Raw genomic sequence first — 16561 nt, 5'->3', positions numbered from 1 at the left:
TATAAGAAACAAATAAAAAATTAAAATGTTTGGTGCAAACAAAAGAAATTAGGAATCAGTCCTGAGGAAATTAAAAATATTAATGGAAAACCAAAATCACATGAAAGAAGAATGCAGCCATTTTGACCACATTTGACCATGAGCTTAGCCAAGATATTGTAGCCATGCTTCCAGTATGGCTGTGAGCTTCCTGGCAGCCAAAATAAAAAGTCATGTGGGGACATAATCCTTGTTTTTGCAAAGAAGTTTCGCCGGGAAGGTGATGTTTTCCTCAATTCTGAACCCTACACATAGGATCCCTGGACTTTACCTTGGGGTCCACCGAGGTTGTAGAGATGACCGTCATTCTGCCATGATTATAGAGCTCCATTTCCCCAGTGTGTTTCTTGTGAATATCCTTTATAAGCAGAGTGAATTACATTAGAGAATGGCTTTATGCAGAGGCCATAAGCCCAATGTGAGTCTTTGCTGGTCTGGCTTACTGTAAAGTCAAGATTTTGGTTCTTGGAGCGGCACAAGGTTCATATGGCTTTCTCATGATTCTACTGAAATATCTCCAAGCTGGGCTTTGACAGCAGATGAATAACAAGTGATAGAAGAATATACTTACTGCCCAAGCTCAGATGGTAAACCTATTATGTTTGAATCTTTATTAGAGTTAGTTATTTATGAGCCTGTCTATTCTATTAGATTGCAAGTTGGAGAATATGTCTTTTGAATTCTTAATCACCAGACGAGGCAGCAGGAAGCTTGTGGCCTGTGTGCAGAGGTCAGTCAATGTGCACTTATTGAGTTATGGTAATCCAGATTAAGTTAGCAAGAATCGTAGAGTCACAGGAGTTGGAGATACGAGACTCTTGATGAACTTAGTTCAACTCTGTATTCGTCAGGATTCTTCAGAGAAACAAAACCAATCTCTCTTTCTCTCTTTCCCCATTTATTTATATATTATGAGGAATTAGCCACGTGATTACAGAGGCTGAGAAGTCCCACAGCCCACAGTTGCTGTCTACAAACTGGGAACCCAAGACAGCCAATGGTGTAGATTTCAGTCTGAGTCTTAAAGCGTGAAAACTGAGACCTGAATGCAGGAGATGGATGTCCCAGCTCAAAAGCCAGGCAAAGGGAGAAAATCCTTCCCTCCTTTCTCCACTTTTTTTTTTTTCCATTCAGGTTCCTGGTGGGTTGGTTAGTTGATGTCACCCACCCACACAGGGGAGGGCAGACTGCTCTACTCAGTTGTCCAATTCAAATGCTGATTTCTTTTGGAAACACCCTTAGAGACACACACAGAAATAATGTTTAACTAAATGTCTGGACGTCCTATGATCCAGTCAGGCTGACATAGTAAACCATCACAAACCTCTTCCTTTACACATGAGAACGTGAAGCCCTGGAAGGAAGGGATGCACCTCTCCCAAGGGTGCTTGCACAAGTAGGTAAGACCAGAGCATGAGCTCATGTCTATCTACAGAACTTGTTGGTAAGACAACACGTCTTCATTTTACTTCATCACACCACTAAACGCTCCCAAGCATCTTTCCCACTACGTCTACATCATGGAGTGTGTTTCCCTAAGCTTCTGTTTAAATTGCTTCTGCGCACCAAATCAAGCAAACGGACAACAAACCAGCTAAAGCTGAAATCCTAAAGTCAAAATTAATTACATTCCTAAGCAATAAGCTGAATAGTGATTGAGGAAACTGCCCTGGGGTTTTATGTGTGACTGAAGTCAAAAACACAGAAAGATCGTAGAGTTTCCGTCCATTGAGTGCACACTGTTGCCAGGTACTGGGCCATCCACTTTATAGAAAAGGTATTATCTCATTGAAATCCCACAAGCACCTTATGGTGTAGGTAGTATTTATTATTCTTACTTTATGGATAAAGAAACTAAAACTAGAGAAGACAAGATCATGACTCAGGATGTCCCAGCCAATAATTTGGGAAAGCCAGGCTTGGAGCCCAGTTCTGTCTGACTCCGGGGTCTGAGTTCTTTTCCTGTGCTACCCTGTCAATGTTACCCAGGGAGGAATACATGGACACAGAATGGTGGGAAGCGTTTGTTAAATTGTTCAGAGATTATGAAATGGGCTTTTCAAAGGAGATGAGAGAAAGAAAGAAAGAAAGACTAGAAGAGATGTTCAAAATAGGGTACTGTGTTGCTCAGCACATAAGTGTTCCATTTCTGTGATGAGATTTAAAATAGCTTAGATTTAGCATGAGTAGGCAGGATGGATGTTAATGAATATAGAAAAAAAATTTTAGATAGATGAATTGGTTCGGTTTATTTCATGTTTAAGTTACCCATGGGACACCCACCCACAAGGCTGTCTGGGGGCCATGTAGAGCTTAGGGTTAAGAGTCATTTATCAAGGGTTACCACACCTGGATCCCAAACTCTGCCATTTTCTAGCTCTGGGATCTGGAAAGTCATTTAATTTTGGTGTTCTTTGGCCTGCAGCTGCACCAAAATAAAGAGGATGGTAATGCCTACTCTGTATGACACTGTACAGATTAAATAAGAAAATACATGTGAAGTGCATAAACAATGCCAAGGATATAGTAAGACCATCAAAAATTATAGCTTTTCTTTCACATTCGGGTCAAGCATTTGGGAGAAATCCCTAGACTCAAAGAGGGAGATTGCAGGCATACGCATATGATGTGAGTTGAATTGTGGCCCCACAAAAAGGTACATTGAAGCCTTAACTCCTAGTGCTTGAGGACATGACTTCATTTGGAAATAGAGTATTTTTAGAGTGCATCAAGTCAAGATGAGGTCATGAGGGTGCGTCTAATGAAATGAGTGGTGTCCTTATAAAAAGGGAAACTTTGGACACAGACACAGACAAAGGGAGAAGGTCTTCTAAAAATGGAGGCAGAGATTGAACTGGTGCAGTTGTAGGTCAAGGAGTACCAAGGATGGCTGACCACCACCAGAAGAGAGAGGAGGCAAGGGAAGGATTCTACCCACAGCCTGCGAAGAATCAGGGCTCTGCTAAAGTTTGCTCTCAGATTGCTGGCCTCCACAAGCCTCAGACAACCTATTTCTGTTGTTTTAAGTCATTTAGCTTGTGGTATGCAGTTACGGCCATGCTTGGAAACTAATACGGTATTTGTATTATAACTAGACATGAGTGTAGACAGGAAGTCCAGGGAGATCGATGGAGGGAGGACCACGGACAAAACTCTGAGGACACCAACATCTAAAGAGTTGCAAAGAGAAGCCAAGCAGGGAGAAACTTTAAAGTAGGACAGGTCATTGCATCTAAGACATCATGAGCAAAAGCGTGTGGTCATGGTATAACCAAGGAGATGCACAGGGGGAAGAAATGAAGGAAAACAAAGTCCAAAACCTAGATAATCCACTCTGGAAGAGTTGAGAATGACTCCATCTAGTGAAATAGTTGGGTATGTCAGAATGTTGAAAGTATGTTTAGAGCCCAGCGAAAATAATTTAATCATGTAATTTTTGAATAGAATACTTAAAGAAATTGTTGAATCTCAAGCAGATTGAGGACAGGCATATTTTCTTGCAGTGTCTGGCTCTTTTGTAGGGTATTTGATGATTAACGTACAATTAATTTTTTGACAGTTGACTAAGTAATAAGTGCATGAAGCAGAGCATCGCATGAGCTTGGTTGACCACGTGCACTGGAAATGGGGAAGTTTTAAAGTAAATAGGTAAAAAATATGCGGAGAAGACTCTTGGTCCCAGTAAAATGTTGAGCTTAAAAGGAACTTAAGGCATCCCTCTTGCAGAGCCTCTGGAAATGTAGCATGGAGTCTGATACCGTTTCATATGTCTAGCTGTGGGAAGAAAGTGAGTTCCTTAGTGACTCAAAACAAGAGAGGAGCTGAGAACAGAGTAATTCCCCCTATTGTTGTCACCTCCTTGTCACAGGTGGCATGGATGGAGGGGGATACCAGTGTCTATAATACACAGATTTGGGCTTTAAAGGGGAAAGAGATGAGGTCTTAATCTTGCACAATGCATGGAGTTGGACCTGATCTCTTCCTGTGCACACATGCACATAACTGTGTTTCTCACAGCAACACCAGGCCGAGAAATTAAGCATCGCAAAGTGGTCATGGGCTGAGGACAACCTCAGACACCTGGTAGAAGGACATAGTAGATCTTCCTGGATAGACTGGTCTTCAGTCTAAACTTTATAGAGTTCCTGCATATAAAGGTTCCCTGAAGATGACTCTGTAACTCCAAATTACAAAAACAGGAAGAAACAATCTACCTAGATCAAGATTCAGCAGAAACAACAGACAACATGATTAAGCCCTCGAGAGTGTTAGATAATTGAAGCATGGGATTGGGAATAGAAGGTAAGTAGATTTAAAAGTGGTTAAACACACAACAGAAGGAACCAGAAAGAGAGAAGCAAGACATGATGGAAAAGAATGGATAATTTTGAAGAAGAAGCAGGAGAACTCCTAGAACTACAGAAAAGGATTCAAAAGTATCAGAAACTCAATAGATGGGTTAAACAGTTGATTTGAAAAAGCTGAAGAGTGAATTAAGGAAAGTAGACTTGGAATTGTTTTCAGGGTGCAGGACAGTGACAAAGAGATGGAGTATGAGTGAAGGTCAAGGATAAGGTGCTCGTGATAATGTACCATGCAGATCTAATAGAAGTTCCAGAATGAAGGGAATCAAGAGAATGGGCAAGAAGAAATAGTCAAAGAGATAAAATCCGACTTTTAAAAATTGATGAACAAGACCATTTTCCAAATACAGGAAGCATCAGACAGAGAAAGAAAAATAAGAGTAAGTCCACAGTAATCACATTCTGGCAAGACCACAGAACACTAAAGACAAAGTACCGGGGTGCCTGGGTGGCTCAGTGGGTTAAAGCCTCTGCCTTCGGCTCAGGTCATGATCCTGGGGTCCTGGGATCCAGCCCCACATGGGGCTCTCTGCCCAGCAGGGAGCCTGCTTCCATTCCTCTCTCTCTGCCTGCCTCTCTGCCTACTTGTGATCTCTGTCTGTCAAATAAATAAATAAAATCTTAAAAAAAAAAAAAGACAAAGTACTTAAGAACCAGCAAAAAAAAAAAAAAAAGACTATCTAGAAACAATGACAGTGATAGGGACAGCAAGCTTCTCAACAATGACATGGAACACTGAAGGCAAGAGAAGAAAATCTTCAGTGAGCTTTGAGAAACTGACACGATTCTAGCTCTCTTCTGGGCTCTTAACTTTTTTTTTTTTTCCTTGCCACAGACTCATTCAGTTGCTTGGTGAAACCAATGTGTCCTTTAAAATAAACTTCAGGGGAATGTGATGAAAAACTTCATTATGAGGGCATTGTAATCCATTCTGTAAATTGTGGGGGAAGTAGATGCTTTCAAACAAAGGGTCAGAGTTTGTTGCTAACAGACCCTCACTTCAGGAAACCACGAAAGATTTAATAAACAAAGAAAATGGATCCTAGAAGAAAGGAGTGAGATAAGAAGGAAATGGGAACAATGAAACTGGTTGATAATAAGAGTAGATTTCAAGAGAAATGGCTAGAGTAAGAACCACAGCCTCCTAAGTAGGGAACATAACAATAGGGTAAAATAAAAACATTGGATAATACCGTATAAGATGAAGGATGGGTGATGAGCGCTCAAGACTTCCAAATTCCTTGCTTTCTTTGGGAAAAGGATATATTTGGTGATTAAATTTGGATTTTGTTTAAATATTAACAAATAAAGAAATAGATCTAGAATGTAAAATAGCCAAACCAGTAAAGAAAGGAAAAAAAAAAAAAGAAATGAAGAAAAATAGATCGATTTAGTAAGACACTTGGAAAGGACGAACACAGAACATATAAAGCAAGGCAAATAAACACAACAAGGTGGCAGAAATCAGATCAGTAACAATACATGTAAGTAGGCCAAAGTTGTGGTTAAAGACGGAGCTGTAGACTAGATAAAAAAAAAAAAAAGAAAAAACTCGAAAGTCAATTAAGCACTGTTCACAAAAACACTGTAAAGAATGACAGCAAGCAGATGGAATAAGATGTACTCGTCAAATCCTAATCAAAACAAACCTGACAACAGTGGAAAGAGAAATCAGGAAGCACTATGGGAGGTAACTGAGGGTTAATACACAATAAAAATGGTTCCATTCATGAAAACTATATGACGGTGATGAATTTGTATGTACATAATAACATAGCCTCAAAATACATAAAGGATTGTAAGGAGAAAAAGGCAAATCCACCTCAGGTGAGAGATTTCAATTTGTCTTTCTCAGCAGTTGATAGATCAATGACCTAAAAATCAGCTATATGTCGCCAATTTTGATCCAATGGTTATTTGTAGAAACCTGCACCTGACAGAGAATATGCACTCTTTTGAAACTCTCAAGGGGCGTTTGCAGAAACTGACCATACAGTAGGCCACCAAAAAAAGAACAACTATAATAAAAGAAAATCAGTCTCGTGTGGACCTCATTCACTGACTAATTCACCAATTCCAAAAAATTAGAAATCAGTAACTATCCAAATGATAACTGAACCTCATCTATAAATTAGGAATTAAAAGGTTCAGAAACAGCCTTGAGTATAGGCTGTTCAGAATTGAGTATAGGAGTTCAGAATTCAGTTTGTGGTCGAGGGAAGCCCAAGGTAAAGCCAGTTCTCTCTGCTGAACCGGCTTTGTAAATGTGAAGTCTTTGCCTGCAAGAAGACAAAATGTTAAAGCTTATTTTTGCAGGCTTTTGAGTGTCTTGGACAGCAGATTGGCAGACTTGCCCAGGGCCTGGTTTTATAAACAAAGACTTCATAGCGTTGTGATATGGCTTAGAGATACATTTTCTACTGGTGTTTTTTTCTTAAACAAAGGTGATTTTTCGATCTGGAAGACAGTATTTTACGGGGATACTGTTCAAGAAAAGTGGCACTTGGGCTGATATTCTCACCGGTTTGACTCTCCCTTAACCTGACTTTAATTCATTTCTCTGGGGTGCCGGGGGGAGGGGGTGTCTCTGAAACAGGATGTTTGCCTGCATGAAGTATTCTGTTTCATGAAGATTCCTTATGTCTTTGGCAATGCAGTGACCTTTTGCCTGATTTAAATATCTACTTAATACTTTCCTGGCAGCAGTGGAATGCTACTAGGTCAGAAAACAGTTTCAGGGAAATGTAAAAATAATTCCAACCCTCCACCCACGCGCTGCTTGCCCCCCCACCCCCATGGTAATTTCATCGGTGCAACTCTTGGACTCTCAGCTTTGCTTTCACTATTTTTCTTTTCATTTCAACTTTATTGAAACAACCTTCATAAAACTTGTGGCTGTTAACCATGGAATCAAAGATACAAATAAGAGGCTTCGGAGACAGATAACTTCTTTTTCCCTTTTCCCTTGGACTTCAGGGGTTTACCATTTTGATGCCCATGAAATGTGGACTGATGACGCAGCTGTTTTCCAAACAATTGGCTTGGAGGTTGAAAACAAAACAACTTATCTTCAGCGGTTTGTGATTCATCTGACAGAAACACCTCCAAAATCTTCTCAAAAATAAAGCGTAAATCAGACTTTTGTGTTTAGAGGAAGAGTCTGGCCCTGCGATAGGAGATTGTTTATTTCATCTCGCGGACTTTGCCGTGTGGGATCCACTGTGTGGACGCATTATTTCTTGGCGATGTTATGGTTGGCAGAGTGCTTTCACATACATTATCTCATTTACTTTTCTGTTCCCCTAACATTTTACTTAATTACCCACAGAAAAAGAAAACAAGTTCCAGAAAGGTTAAGGTTTACATCTAGTAAATGGTGGAATCAGAACCCAAATATTGGTATTCTGGCCTTTTATTTTACCATCAAGTTTGCTGTGCTTGATGTAATTGTAATTTGATTCCTCAGACATTTTCAGTGACTCTGAAATCCCTGGATCGTAAAGTCCAGGCTTCTTAGCAAGATATTTAAGGCTCCCCTTGATGGGACCCCAACTTTCATCTCCGTCCTTCTACGTCTGTGTGTTCCTTCTCCAACCCTCTACTCCAGACACACCTGATTTCTTCCTTCTCCCTCAGCACCACAGGGTTTCATGCCTCAGCGGGTATGAAGCTGGGCTCTTGCTGTTTGCCTAAGCTAAAGGGTTTCTCCATGCTCCTTTTACCCGAATTCTGTCAAATACTTTTCCTGGACGCAGGCTTGAGCCGAGCCCTTCCGGTGAAAACTTTTCCTTGGCATCTCTCTCTTTCCTGGCCACCTCTGAATCTCCCATAGTATTTGTGTATACAGTAAATTCTCAGCAATTCTTACTTGAGTCAAAGGAATCTTAGTCCTTCTCCTATGGGAGTCATTCCTTAGGTCCTTGAAAGCAATCCGTCATGAGATCTGGTGATGGGTCCTGAGTCACACTGCTCTCTGGAGGCCGAAGGTGTGGGATGGCATGCCTTTAACATAGCCAAAGGTGATGCTTGGCTGGGGTTCATTCTGTGGCCGCCTCTCCTTCCCATGCATAGTTAGGGGTCGGGGAAGGAGGTGAGCTCTGTTGAATCTTGTGGGACCTTGTGAGGCCCCTTCTCTGATGGCAGCTTGGGGCAGAAGAAGAAAACTTTGCTGACATACCATGGGCCATGGAGGAGACTGGAGAGACTCTACGGCCTCTCTGTGGAGTTGAAGGGAGAGCTGGGACTCAACACTGACCTGAACTCCACAAAACGCTACCTATGGCTGTGGCATCCGTGCTGGGCCCAGGTACTGGGGATTGTGGGGCTTACTCTGGGCCTGTCATTGGCGTGGCCCCAGAGGGTCATTAGAAGTGCTTAGTTCAGGCGCCTGGGTGGCTCAATGGGTTAAGCCTCTGCCTTCATCTCGGGTCATTATCTCAAGGTCCTGGGATCAAGCCCTGCATTGGGCTCTTTGCTCAGCAGGAGCTTGCTTCCCCCTCTCTCTCTGCCTACCTCTCTGCCTACTTGTGACCTCTGTCTGTCAAATAAATAAATATAAAAAAAAATCTTTAAAAAAAAAAAGAAGTGCTTAGCTTTCAAGAGCATTGAGGACAGACGCCCAAAGGAGGTGGTAAGCAAAAGTGAGGGGATAAGAAGGGGCTAATCCCACAAGCAACAGATGGTGTTTGGGCACAGGCATGGGGTGTTGGTTCAGGAGAGGGCAGGCAGTTGTGTGTGGCTGTAGGATGAGGGGATGGTGAGTGGTTGGGAATGACACCTATGAAGACAGTAGGGTCTGGCAAACTCAGGGTCCTGTGCTTCATGTGGGGGAGATTGGGCTTGTCTCTTGAAAAGTATTCTCTGTTATGACACCTCCAGAGTAGGTCCAGAATAATGGCACCCCACTGACAGGTCAGAAAGGAACATCCTTCTTTACTCTATCATATCTTCTTTACTCCATCATATGGACATCGTTTGTTTTTCATATTCTTTGCTTATAGGGTGGGGATCCCTATAGGGTGGGGATGTAGAGATCCATTCCCAAAAAGATAACAGGAGTAACACAACTTCAAGTAACTTTATTCTTTTCAAATGAAGCAATCCCCATTAATAAAAATATAAGATGGGGCGCCTGGGTGGCTCAGTGGGTTAAGCCTCTGCCTTCAGCTCAGGTAATGATCTCAGGGTCCTGGGATCGAAGCCCTCATCGGGCTCTCTGCTCAGCAGGGAGCCTGCTTCCTCCTCTCTCTCTGCCTGCCTCTCTGCCTACTTGTGATCTCTCTGTCAAATAAATAAATAAAATCTTAAAAAAAAACCATGTAAGAAAGTGAGATTAAAATTTTATACCCTTGAAAATTTTATAAAAACACTTTAACATATATATGTGTGTATATATATATATATAAAATTTTAATTTAATTAGCCAACATATAGTACATCATTAGTTTCAGAGGTAGTGTTCAATAATTTGTCAGTTGTGTATAACACCCAGGTCTCATCACATCATGTACCCTTTTTATTTGTGTGTGTGTGTGTGTATTTTTAAACCCTTTGTAAGATCTTGTTTGGATTTTGAAATGGAGCAGAATACATTTTTATGAACAATTTTTAGCCTAAGTACTACATGTTATTGGAGAGAAAAACAGAAAATACAGTTCAGTGAAAAAGTTTAGTGATGGGCGCCTGGGTGGCTCAGTGGGTTAAGCCGCTGCTTTCGGCTCAGGTCATGATCTCAGGGTCCTGGGATCAAGTCCTGCATCGGGCTCTCTGCTCAGCAGGGAGCCTGCTTCCCTCTCTCTCTCTCTGCCTGCCTCTCTATCTACTTGTGATCTCTCTCTGTCAAATAAATAAAATCTAAAAAAAAAAAAGTTTAGTGATAAAGAAACAAACATCTAAAAATCTCCATCATCTTCTCTCCAGAGATGACAGCTGACCTCTTATTGCTGGGCCCTCTAAAATTCTTTCCATGGATATATTTACATTTCTTAGCAAAGTTTAATTATGCTTCAATAATGTTTTCAAACTTTTCAATTTAATCCACTTTGAGCATTTTTTCCTATCCATATATTCAATGGTATAATTTTAGTTTCCAAGTTTCACAGGAACATCCCTAAATGTGCCATAACTTAACTAGGTCTCTTTGGTTGGACATTTAGGGTGTTTCCAATGTTAGGCTACTATAAACACCACTACAAAGAACATCCTTGAAAATAAATCATTGCGCACATCCTCTATTATTTCCTTACGATAAATTTCTAGAAGTGGAATTTTTAGTTCAGAAACGATGCACACATTTTTTTGGAAAGAAGTTTCAAATGTATTGCCGAATTGTTCGTTGGAAAGGTGGTAGCAATTTATAGTTATGCCAGCAGTACAGGAGAATGGCTGTTACACCAACCCAAAGCAAGAATGTTTGTAATAAGAACAATGCAGGTCGAGGAATTGGTCCCTGGGGTCTCGCCCATGAGTCCCTAAAAGGAAAATTGAATGAGCCGTGACAGCCCTGGGCTTAGCAAAGGAAACCAATTAGTAGCACACCAAGAGACCAAAGAGAGATTAGACTTCTTTTTTTTGGCTGTCTTCCTAATATGTCATTTTACCATTTTAACATGAAGCCCATGAATTTCGGGAAGATGTTTATATATCATTTTTAGAGTATCTAGTTAAACCATTAAGAGAAGAAAATGCATTCCCAGAATGAACTGATTTCTAGGAAGTAGCTACCAGCTCCCCCTCCCCACCAAAAAAAAAAAAAAAAAAAAATCCTTCTACGTTGTTAAAGGCAAAAACAAAACATAATCATGAAAGGTTTGGCTGATGGTGGTGGGATTTAAGAAAAATGACCTGGGGAGCATGGCGGACAAGAGGGTCCTCTGTCTGAGAGGCCATGACTGTCCTCCACACAGAACCAAGGGGCACAGAGGCTTGAATTGGGGATCATTAAATATGATCTGTGTCTGTATAATGAGGGATTATGACAGGCCATGAGAAAAAGAAGAGAGAAGACCTTCTATAAAAACAGTCTGGAGTTTTGACCATTTTATCCCCCAAGGTCAAATCCTGACCCAATGGCAAACAGCCATCTGAACTCAATGGTGAACAAGTTAACCTTCCGTATACACACTCCATTTTCACAGACTAACAAAGCGTTCCCGTATGTTTGAATTATGCAGGAATGCACACACCTTCCTGTCAACACGGCCATTTCAGGTTTTGCAGATGGCACAGAACCAGCACTCTCCTTGGTTTTCAGATTCTGTGCACTGATTGCTTGTTGAGAGTGTGAGTGTCACAAAATCAGTGGACATCCCATCCTAACCAGAAAAATTGAACAGGTACATCACTACACCCCAACAATTCCACATCTAGGTCCTCTCTTCAGGCCAGCACTGCCCCGTGCTTGCAGGTGGCTCATCTGAGGATCTGATGAAAATTCGGGTCTGGAGTGGCACCTGAGATTCTGCATTTCAAAGTAGGTCCCAGGTGATGTCGATGCTGCAAGATCCCAGGACCACACTTTGAGCAGTGAGGCCTTGGAGGTGATGATCTAAACTTGCCTGCACATAAGCATTACCTGGGGAGCTTTTAATAGTTCTGATCTCCCAGGATGAGACCAGGCTCAGCTCTTTCCTCTCCCTGTGACCCCAGTGTAGACTCAGGGCTGTGGACCAATGCAGATACCTTCACATGTGCATGGGGAGATGGACACTCAGATGTTCACTGCTCAGTAAATTGGGTCTATGCATGTGAGAGGGCCCAAGAGCTGCTTACCTGATTGAATAGTCCTACATGGATGAACTTGGACACATTTTGAAAACTCAGATATCATTCATGTTAAGTTTAAAAACACAGACAATACACATAGTTGATATGGCAACAGTATTCAAATGTACATAGGGGATGATGAGTGTATCAAGTTCAGAATGGTGGTTTCTTCTGGAGTGTTCAGGAGGGGAAAGCAAGGGGGTGGAGTCCATTGGATTTGAAGTTATTTCTTTCAACTAAAATAGATATGAAGCATTAGGGGAGACAGAAGGAAAAAGGAAGGAAGGGAGGGAAGAGGTGAGAACTCTGGTGGTGTGACTCTCTGGCTGTTTCTCACTATTACTGCTATTTACTTTTGCAAACTTGAAATATCTTCCAATGGCACACGTGTCCCATTCTTGGGTAGCCTGAAACATCAGTAAGATGAGACAAGGTTCTAGAGCTATTAGCTATGAAGTGGTTTGAAAGGATGACTTATCCTACACCAAATTCTCACTCATTATGATCAGAGCATCTTGGCATGCCCGATCTCTAAGGGCCTGTCCAGAGAACAAAGGTCAAGGCTCTCCTTTCACATGTAAAACAGATATAGAAAGGAGAAGCAGTCTCTGGAGGTTGCAGCAAGTTGAGAGACCCTGGGGTTTAAACTCTGGGCTCCTGGGGCACCTGGGTGGCTCAGTGGGTTAAAGCCTCTGCCTTCGGCTCAGGTCGTGGTCTCAGGGTCCTGGGATTGAGCCCTGAGTCAGGCTCTCTGCTCAGTGGGGAGCCTGCTTCCTCCTCTCTCTCTGCCTGCTTCTCTGCCTACTTGTGATTTCTGCCTGTCAAATAAATAAATAAAATCTTAAAGAAAATAAAATAAACTCTGGGCTCCTACTTCCTGCCTTGGTGTCTCCCATCTACCAGCATTTGGGGGCCTTAAATATCCCTCCACCCAGAGTGTCCGTGTGGGACAGTCACAGGTATATTTCCATCAAGGATTGCCTGCTCTGTCTCCTCAAGGTTGTGCCCTCTGGGACCCCACCCAGATTCCCCCAACACATAGCAATGGAACGTGATGACATTGCCAGCATGTTGTGGGGTGTGAAAGTCCCCCAGCCTGTCCCCTCCCATGCAGGTGCCAGGTGGGTGCAAAACCAAATTCTCTGAGGGAAAATCAAGGAACTGACAGCTCTCTCTTAGAAATACTAGCTCATCGGAGGTGCTGGGGTTTTGATTTACCTCCACTCTATTAACAATTTTATGGCTAGTTTTTTCCAGTATTTTGTACAAATACATTTTTTGTGTGACAGTAAACATTTTTCCTGATTTGTGTCTTGAACTTTTTATTTTCATATGAAGATGCCCGTGGTTTAATAAGGAAAGAGTGTTGCCATATTTTTTTCATTTTTAAATCAATAAATAAGAGTGAAAAAAGTGGAAAAAATAAATAATTAAAAAAAAAAAACCTGTCCCCACATTAAACTTTAGATTTTCTGAACAACCAGAGGGGCAGTGGTGTGAATAATCCTAGACTTCCAAAACAATTCACTTTAAAGGCAATGATCACTGCGTGTGAGTCAGTTGGTGTTTTTTGTTTTTTTGGTTTTTTTTTTTTTTTTTTTTTTTGTCTTTCCCCCACATCACCTTCTTTTGACAGGTCACTGAGCTGGGCTGGGGGCCGTTCTTCTGGGAAAATGGGAAAAGGGGCCGTTCTGGAAAGCTGCAGCTGCTGGGGGATCCCTCCTGGGAGGTAGCTCTGCCCTAGAAATACGTCTTTGGGAGTTGATCAGTTATGTTCCATCCCCTTCCAGACCCTACGCTGTGGAGTACAGACCATGTCCGGCAGTGGCTGGAGTGGGCAGTGAAAGAATACGGCCTTCCAGACGTCGACATCTTGCTGTTCCAGAACATTGATGGGAAGGAACTGTGCAAGATGACCAAGGACGACTTCCAGAGGCTCACCCCGAGCTACAACGCTGACATCCTTCTCTCGCACCTGCACTACCTCAGAGAGAGTAAGATGGTCCCCGCTTGGGGCCGAGATCACTGGCGTGCTGGTTCTGGCGAGCTGGAGCCAAGAGAGTTCACAGCAGTCTGTGGACAGCTTCTTCCTGCCCTCACCCATTCTCATTTAGGGTCTGAGACAACCAACTGCTTACAAGGCCATGATGTAGGTGAACGTGGTGAGAAGCAGCCAGTGCTTCTCCCGGAAGCCAAAAATTCACGTTAGCCTTCAGCTTTGTCCACCATGGTCACCTCCATTGAGCAGATCACATGGCAAAGGGAACCAAAGCTTTATCTGGTCACACATGATTGAGCCTTCATGGTGCCCCACACTGAAACAGAAACAGAAAGGCTCCTACCGCACGGGAATTAGGGGTTTATCCTCCCTAAAGCTAAACCAAGTCCCCTTCCGATCCCACCTGCACACAAAAGGAGGGAAGTTTCCACTTGGGATCATGAGATGTGGCTTCACCTGACAGAATGGGAATGGCATATTGGCGATTGGGGGCATGAATTCACCAAGTTTGCTGCATGCTTTAATTTGTCAGACGTTAAGCATGGTTAGCAGGAGACAAAGGCGGCGCGGTAGCGGGGTGGTGTGAACTCTGGTATAAATGCTTTGCCTGGCATCCTGATTACTTACTCCCTGAATGGAATATGGGCCCACCTAGGGTTTAACACGCTAACCAGCAGCAGGGCCATGGAGAGATTTCCAAGCATCCCCGGATATGAGGGCGGGAGTGGGGAGGTGTTCTTCTTCCTTCTTTCTTATTTTTTAAAGGAAGGTAATTCTCTCTCTTTTTTTTTCATTTTGATGTTGCTTCTGTTTTGTTTTGTAGCTCCTCTTCCACATTTGACTTCCGATGATGTTGATAAAGCCTTACAAAACTCTCCACGGTTAATGCATGCTAGAAACACAGGTAATGCTGGCCCTGCCCCTTGCCCACAGGATGAACGCAGGCTCTTGTCCACAGGCTGCATGCTTTCAAGGTGGCAGGCAGGATGGGCAGCTCATCAGGAAGGCAGAACCCAGAGGATGGTTGAAGGCAGGAGGCTCTTGCGGGAGGTACCAGAGCCTACAGGCAGGGGGCGCCCTCTGGTTCCTGAGCACTGTCCATTCCCTAGGGCATCAAAGGACTTGAGATGTGCAGAATTAGCCTTTAGCCATAACCTTAGCTCAAGTTTGCTGGATATAATCTGCTGCTCTTATTCCCCAAATGTGCTGTGCTGACTATGGAGACTAAAAGCATGTTCTCTATGAAGGGGCCCTTAGTATTCTTTTTTGTTTTTTTCTTTTTTTATTCTTCAAGGAATGTGTACTAGGACAAGCAGGAGTTTTATTTTTCCCGTTTAGGAGACGTTTTAGGACATTTGACTTGTCTTGACTTTAGTCTTCTTGCACAGACTTCGGACACTTGCAAAAGGCAGTAGTAGAAAGGATTGCTCATGTGTTACTTTTGGTGAGCTTTTGTTGAAAGGGAAGCTATAATAATTTTGGACAATATGAAATTAGTGGCTAACCCAATCCCTGCTATTCTATCTCTAACCACAGATTCTGCATTCTCTTTGTGTATTGCCCGAGCCTCGTAGACTTTAACAGGATGCTTTGTCCCTGCTAACTTTCCCCCACCCCACCTCCCCTTATAGTAGAAGCTGGCTTTCTGCAGATGAATGTGCTCCTGGCTGGCCTCCGTTGTCTCCCTCCTGATAGAGACCAGTGTAGAAGCATGGCCGCAGAGTGCTCACCACACTGTACCAGCCTGCGGGGACCCTCCGCCACCACCCAGGCTAGGGGAAAAACCTGCATGTTCTGGCAAGGCGTGGGTCACCAGCTTGTAAGCCAAGAAGCCAGTTCATTGCCAGCCTCACGTGGAAGTACAGCCGTGTTCCAACCATTCGCCAGTTTACTTTAACATGTGTCTTGTGCATGAGTCTAGGTCTGAGTGTTACAATGAAATTGCTGCTTAATCTTGGTCCTCAATGTTCAGAACATTGTGCTTTTAATGTGAAGTAAGAAAAAAAATGCTTTGAGTCAGTCTTGTGCTTTTTCAGCGGAGGTTACACACATCAGCCTATTCATGACCTTGTGGCCAGAAATAACAAATAACTTAGACAAAGTAATTTCCTTCTCTTAGGAAACACCTTTGAGCTATACACATTTTCTGATAATTTTGCAGTTGTTTTAAAAAATGCATAACACTGAGGGAAAGTTTCAAGAAGGCTCTGTTTTCCTTACTTTTGTGACTGTGAAACATTGAACAATCGAAGAAAAGGACAACCAATTCCAAATGGACCGGACTGCAGAAAGGGGATTTTTTTCTGCTAACGACAGGGACATTGATTGAGAGAGAGACAGGGAAACACGCATTTGAATAGAGATGGAGAATCATTTTTAATAAGATCCATATAGT

At 42.6% G+C, this 16561-nt stretch overlaps 1 protein-coding gene across 5 annotated transcripts in view; it reads left to right on the top strand.

The window, feature by feature from the left end:
- Nucleotides 1-16561, top strand: part of ERG (ETS transcription factor ERG) — a 173396-nt gene that overhangs the window by 138133 nt on the left and 18702 nt on the right. For all 5 annotated transcript variants that reach the window (XM_046003310.1, XM_046003312.1, XM_046003311.1 and 2 more), the window contains 2 exons: nt 13958-14161; nt 14990-15070. In XM_046003310.1, the coding sequence (XP_045859266.1) occupies nt 13958-14161; nt 14990-15070 (285 nt within the window). The remainder of the gene's footprint in view (nt 1-13957; nt 14162-14989; nt 15071-16561) is intronic.

Source organism: Meles meles, chromosome 4 (assembly GCF_922984935.1).
Source record: "Meles meles chromosome 4, mMelMel3.1 paternal haplotype, whole genome shotgun sequence".
NCBI lineage: Eukaryota > Metazoa > Chordata > Mammalia > Carnivora > Mustelidae > Meles > Meles meles.
This window is presented reverse-complemented; position numbering and strand designations above follow the sequence as displayed.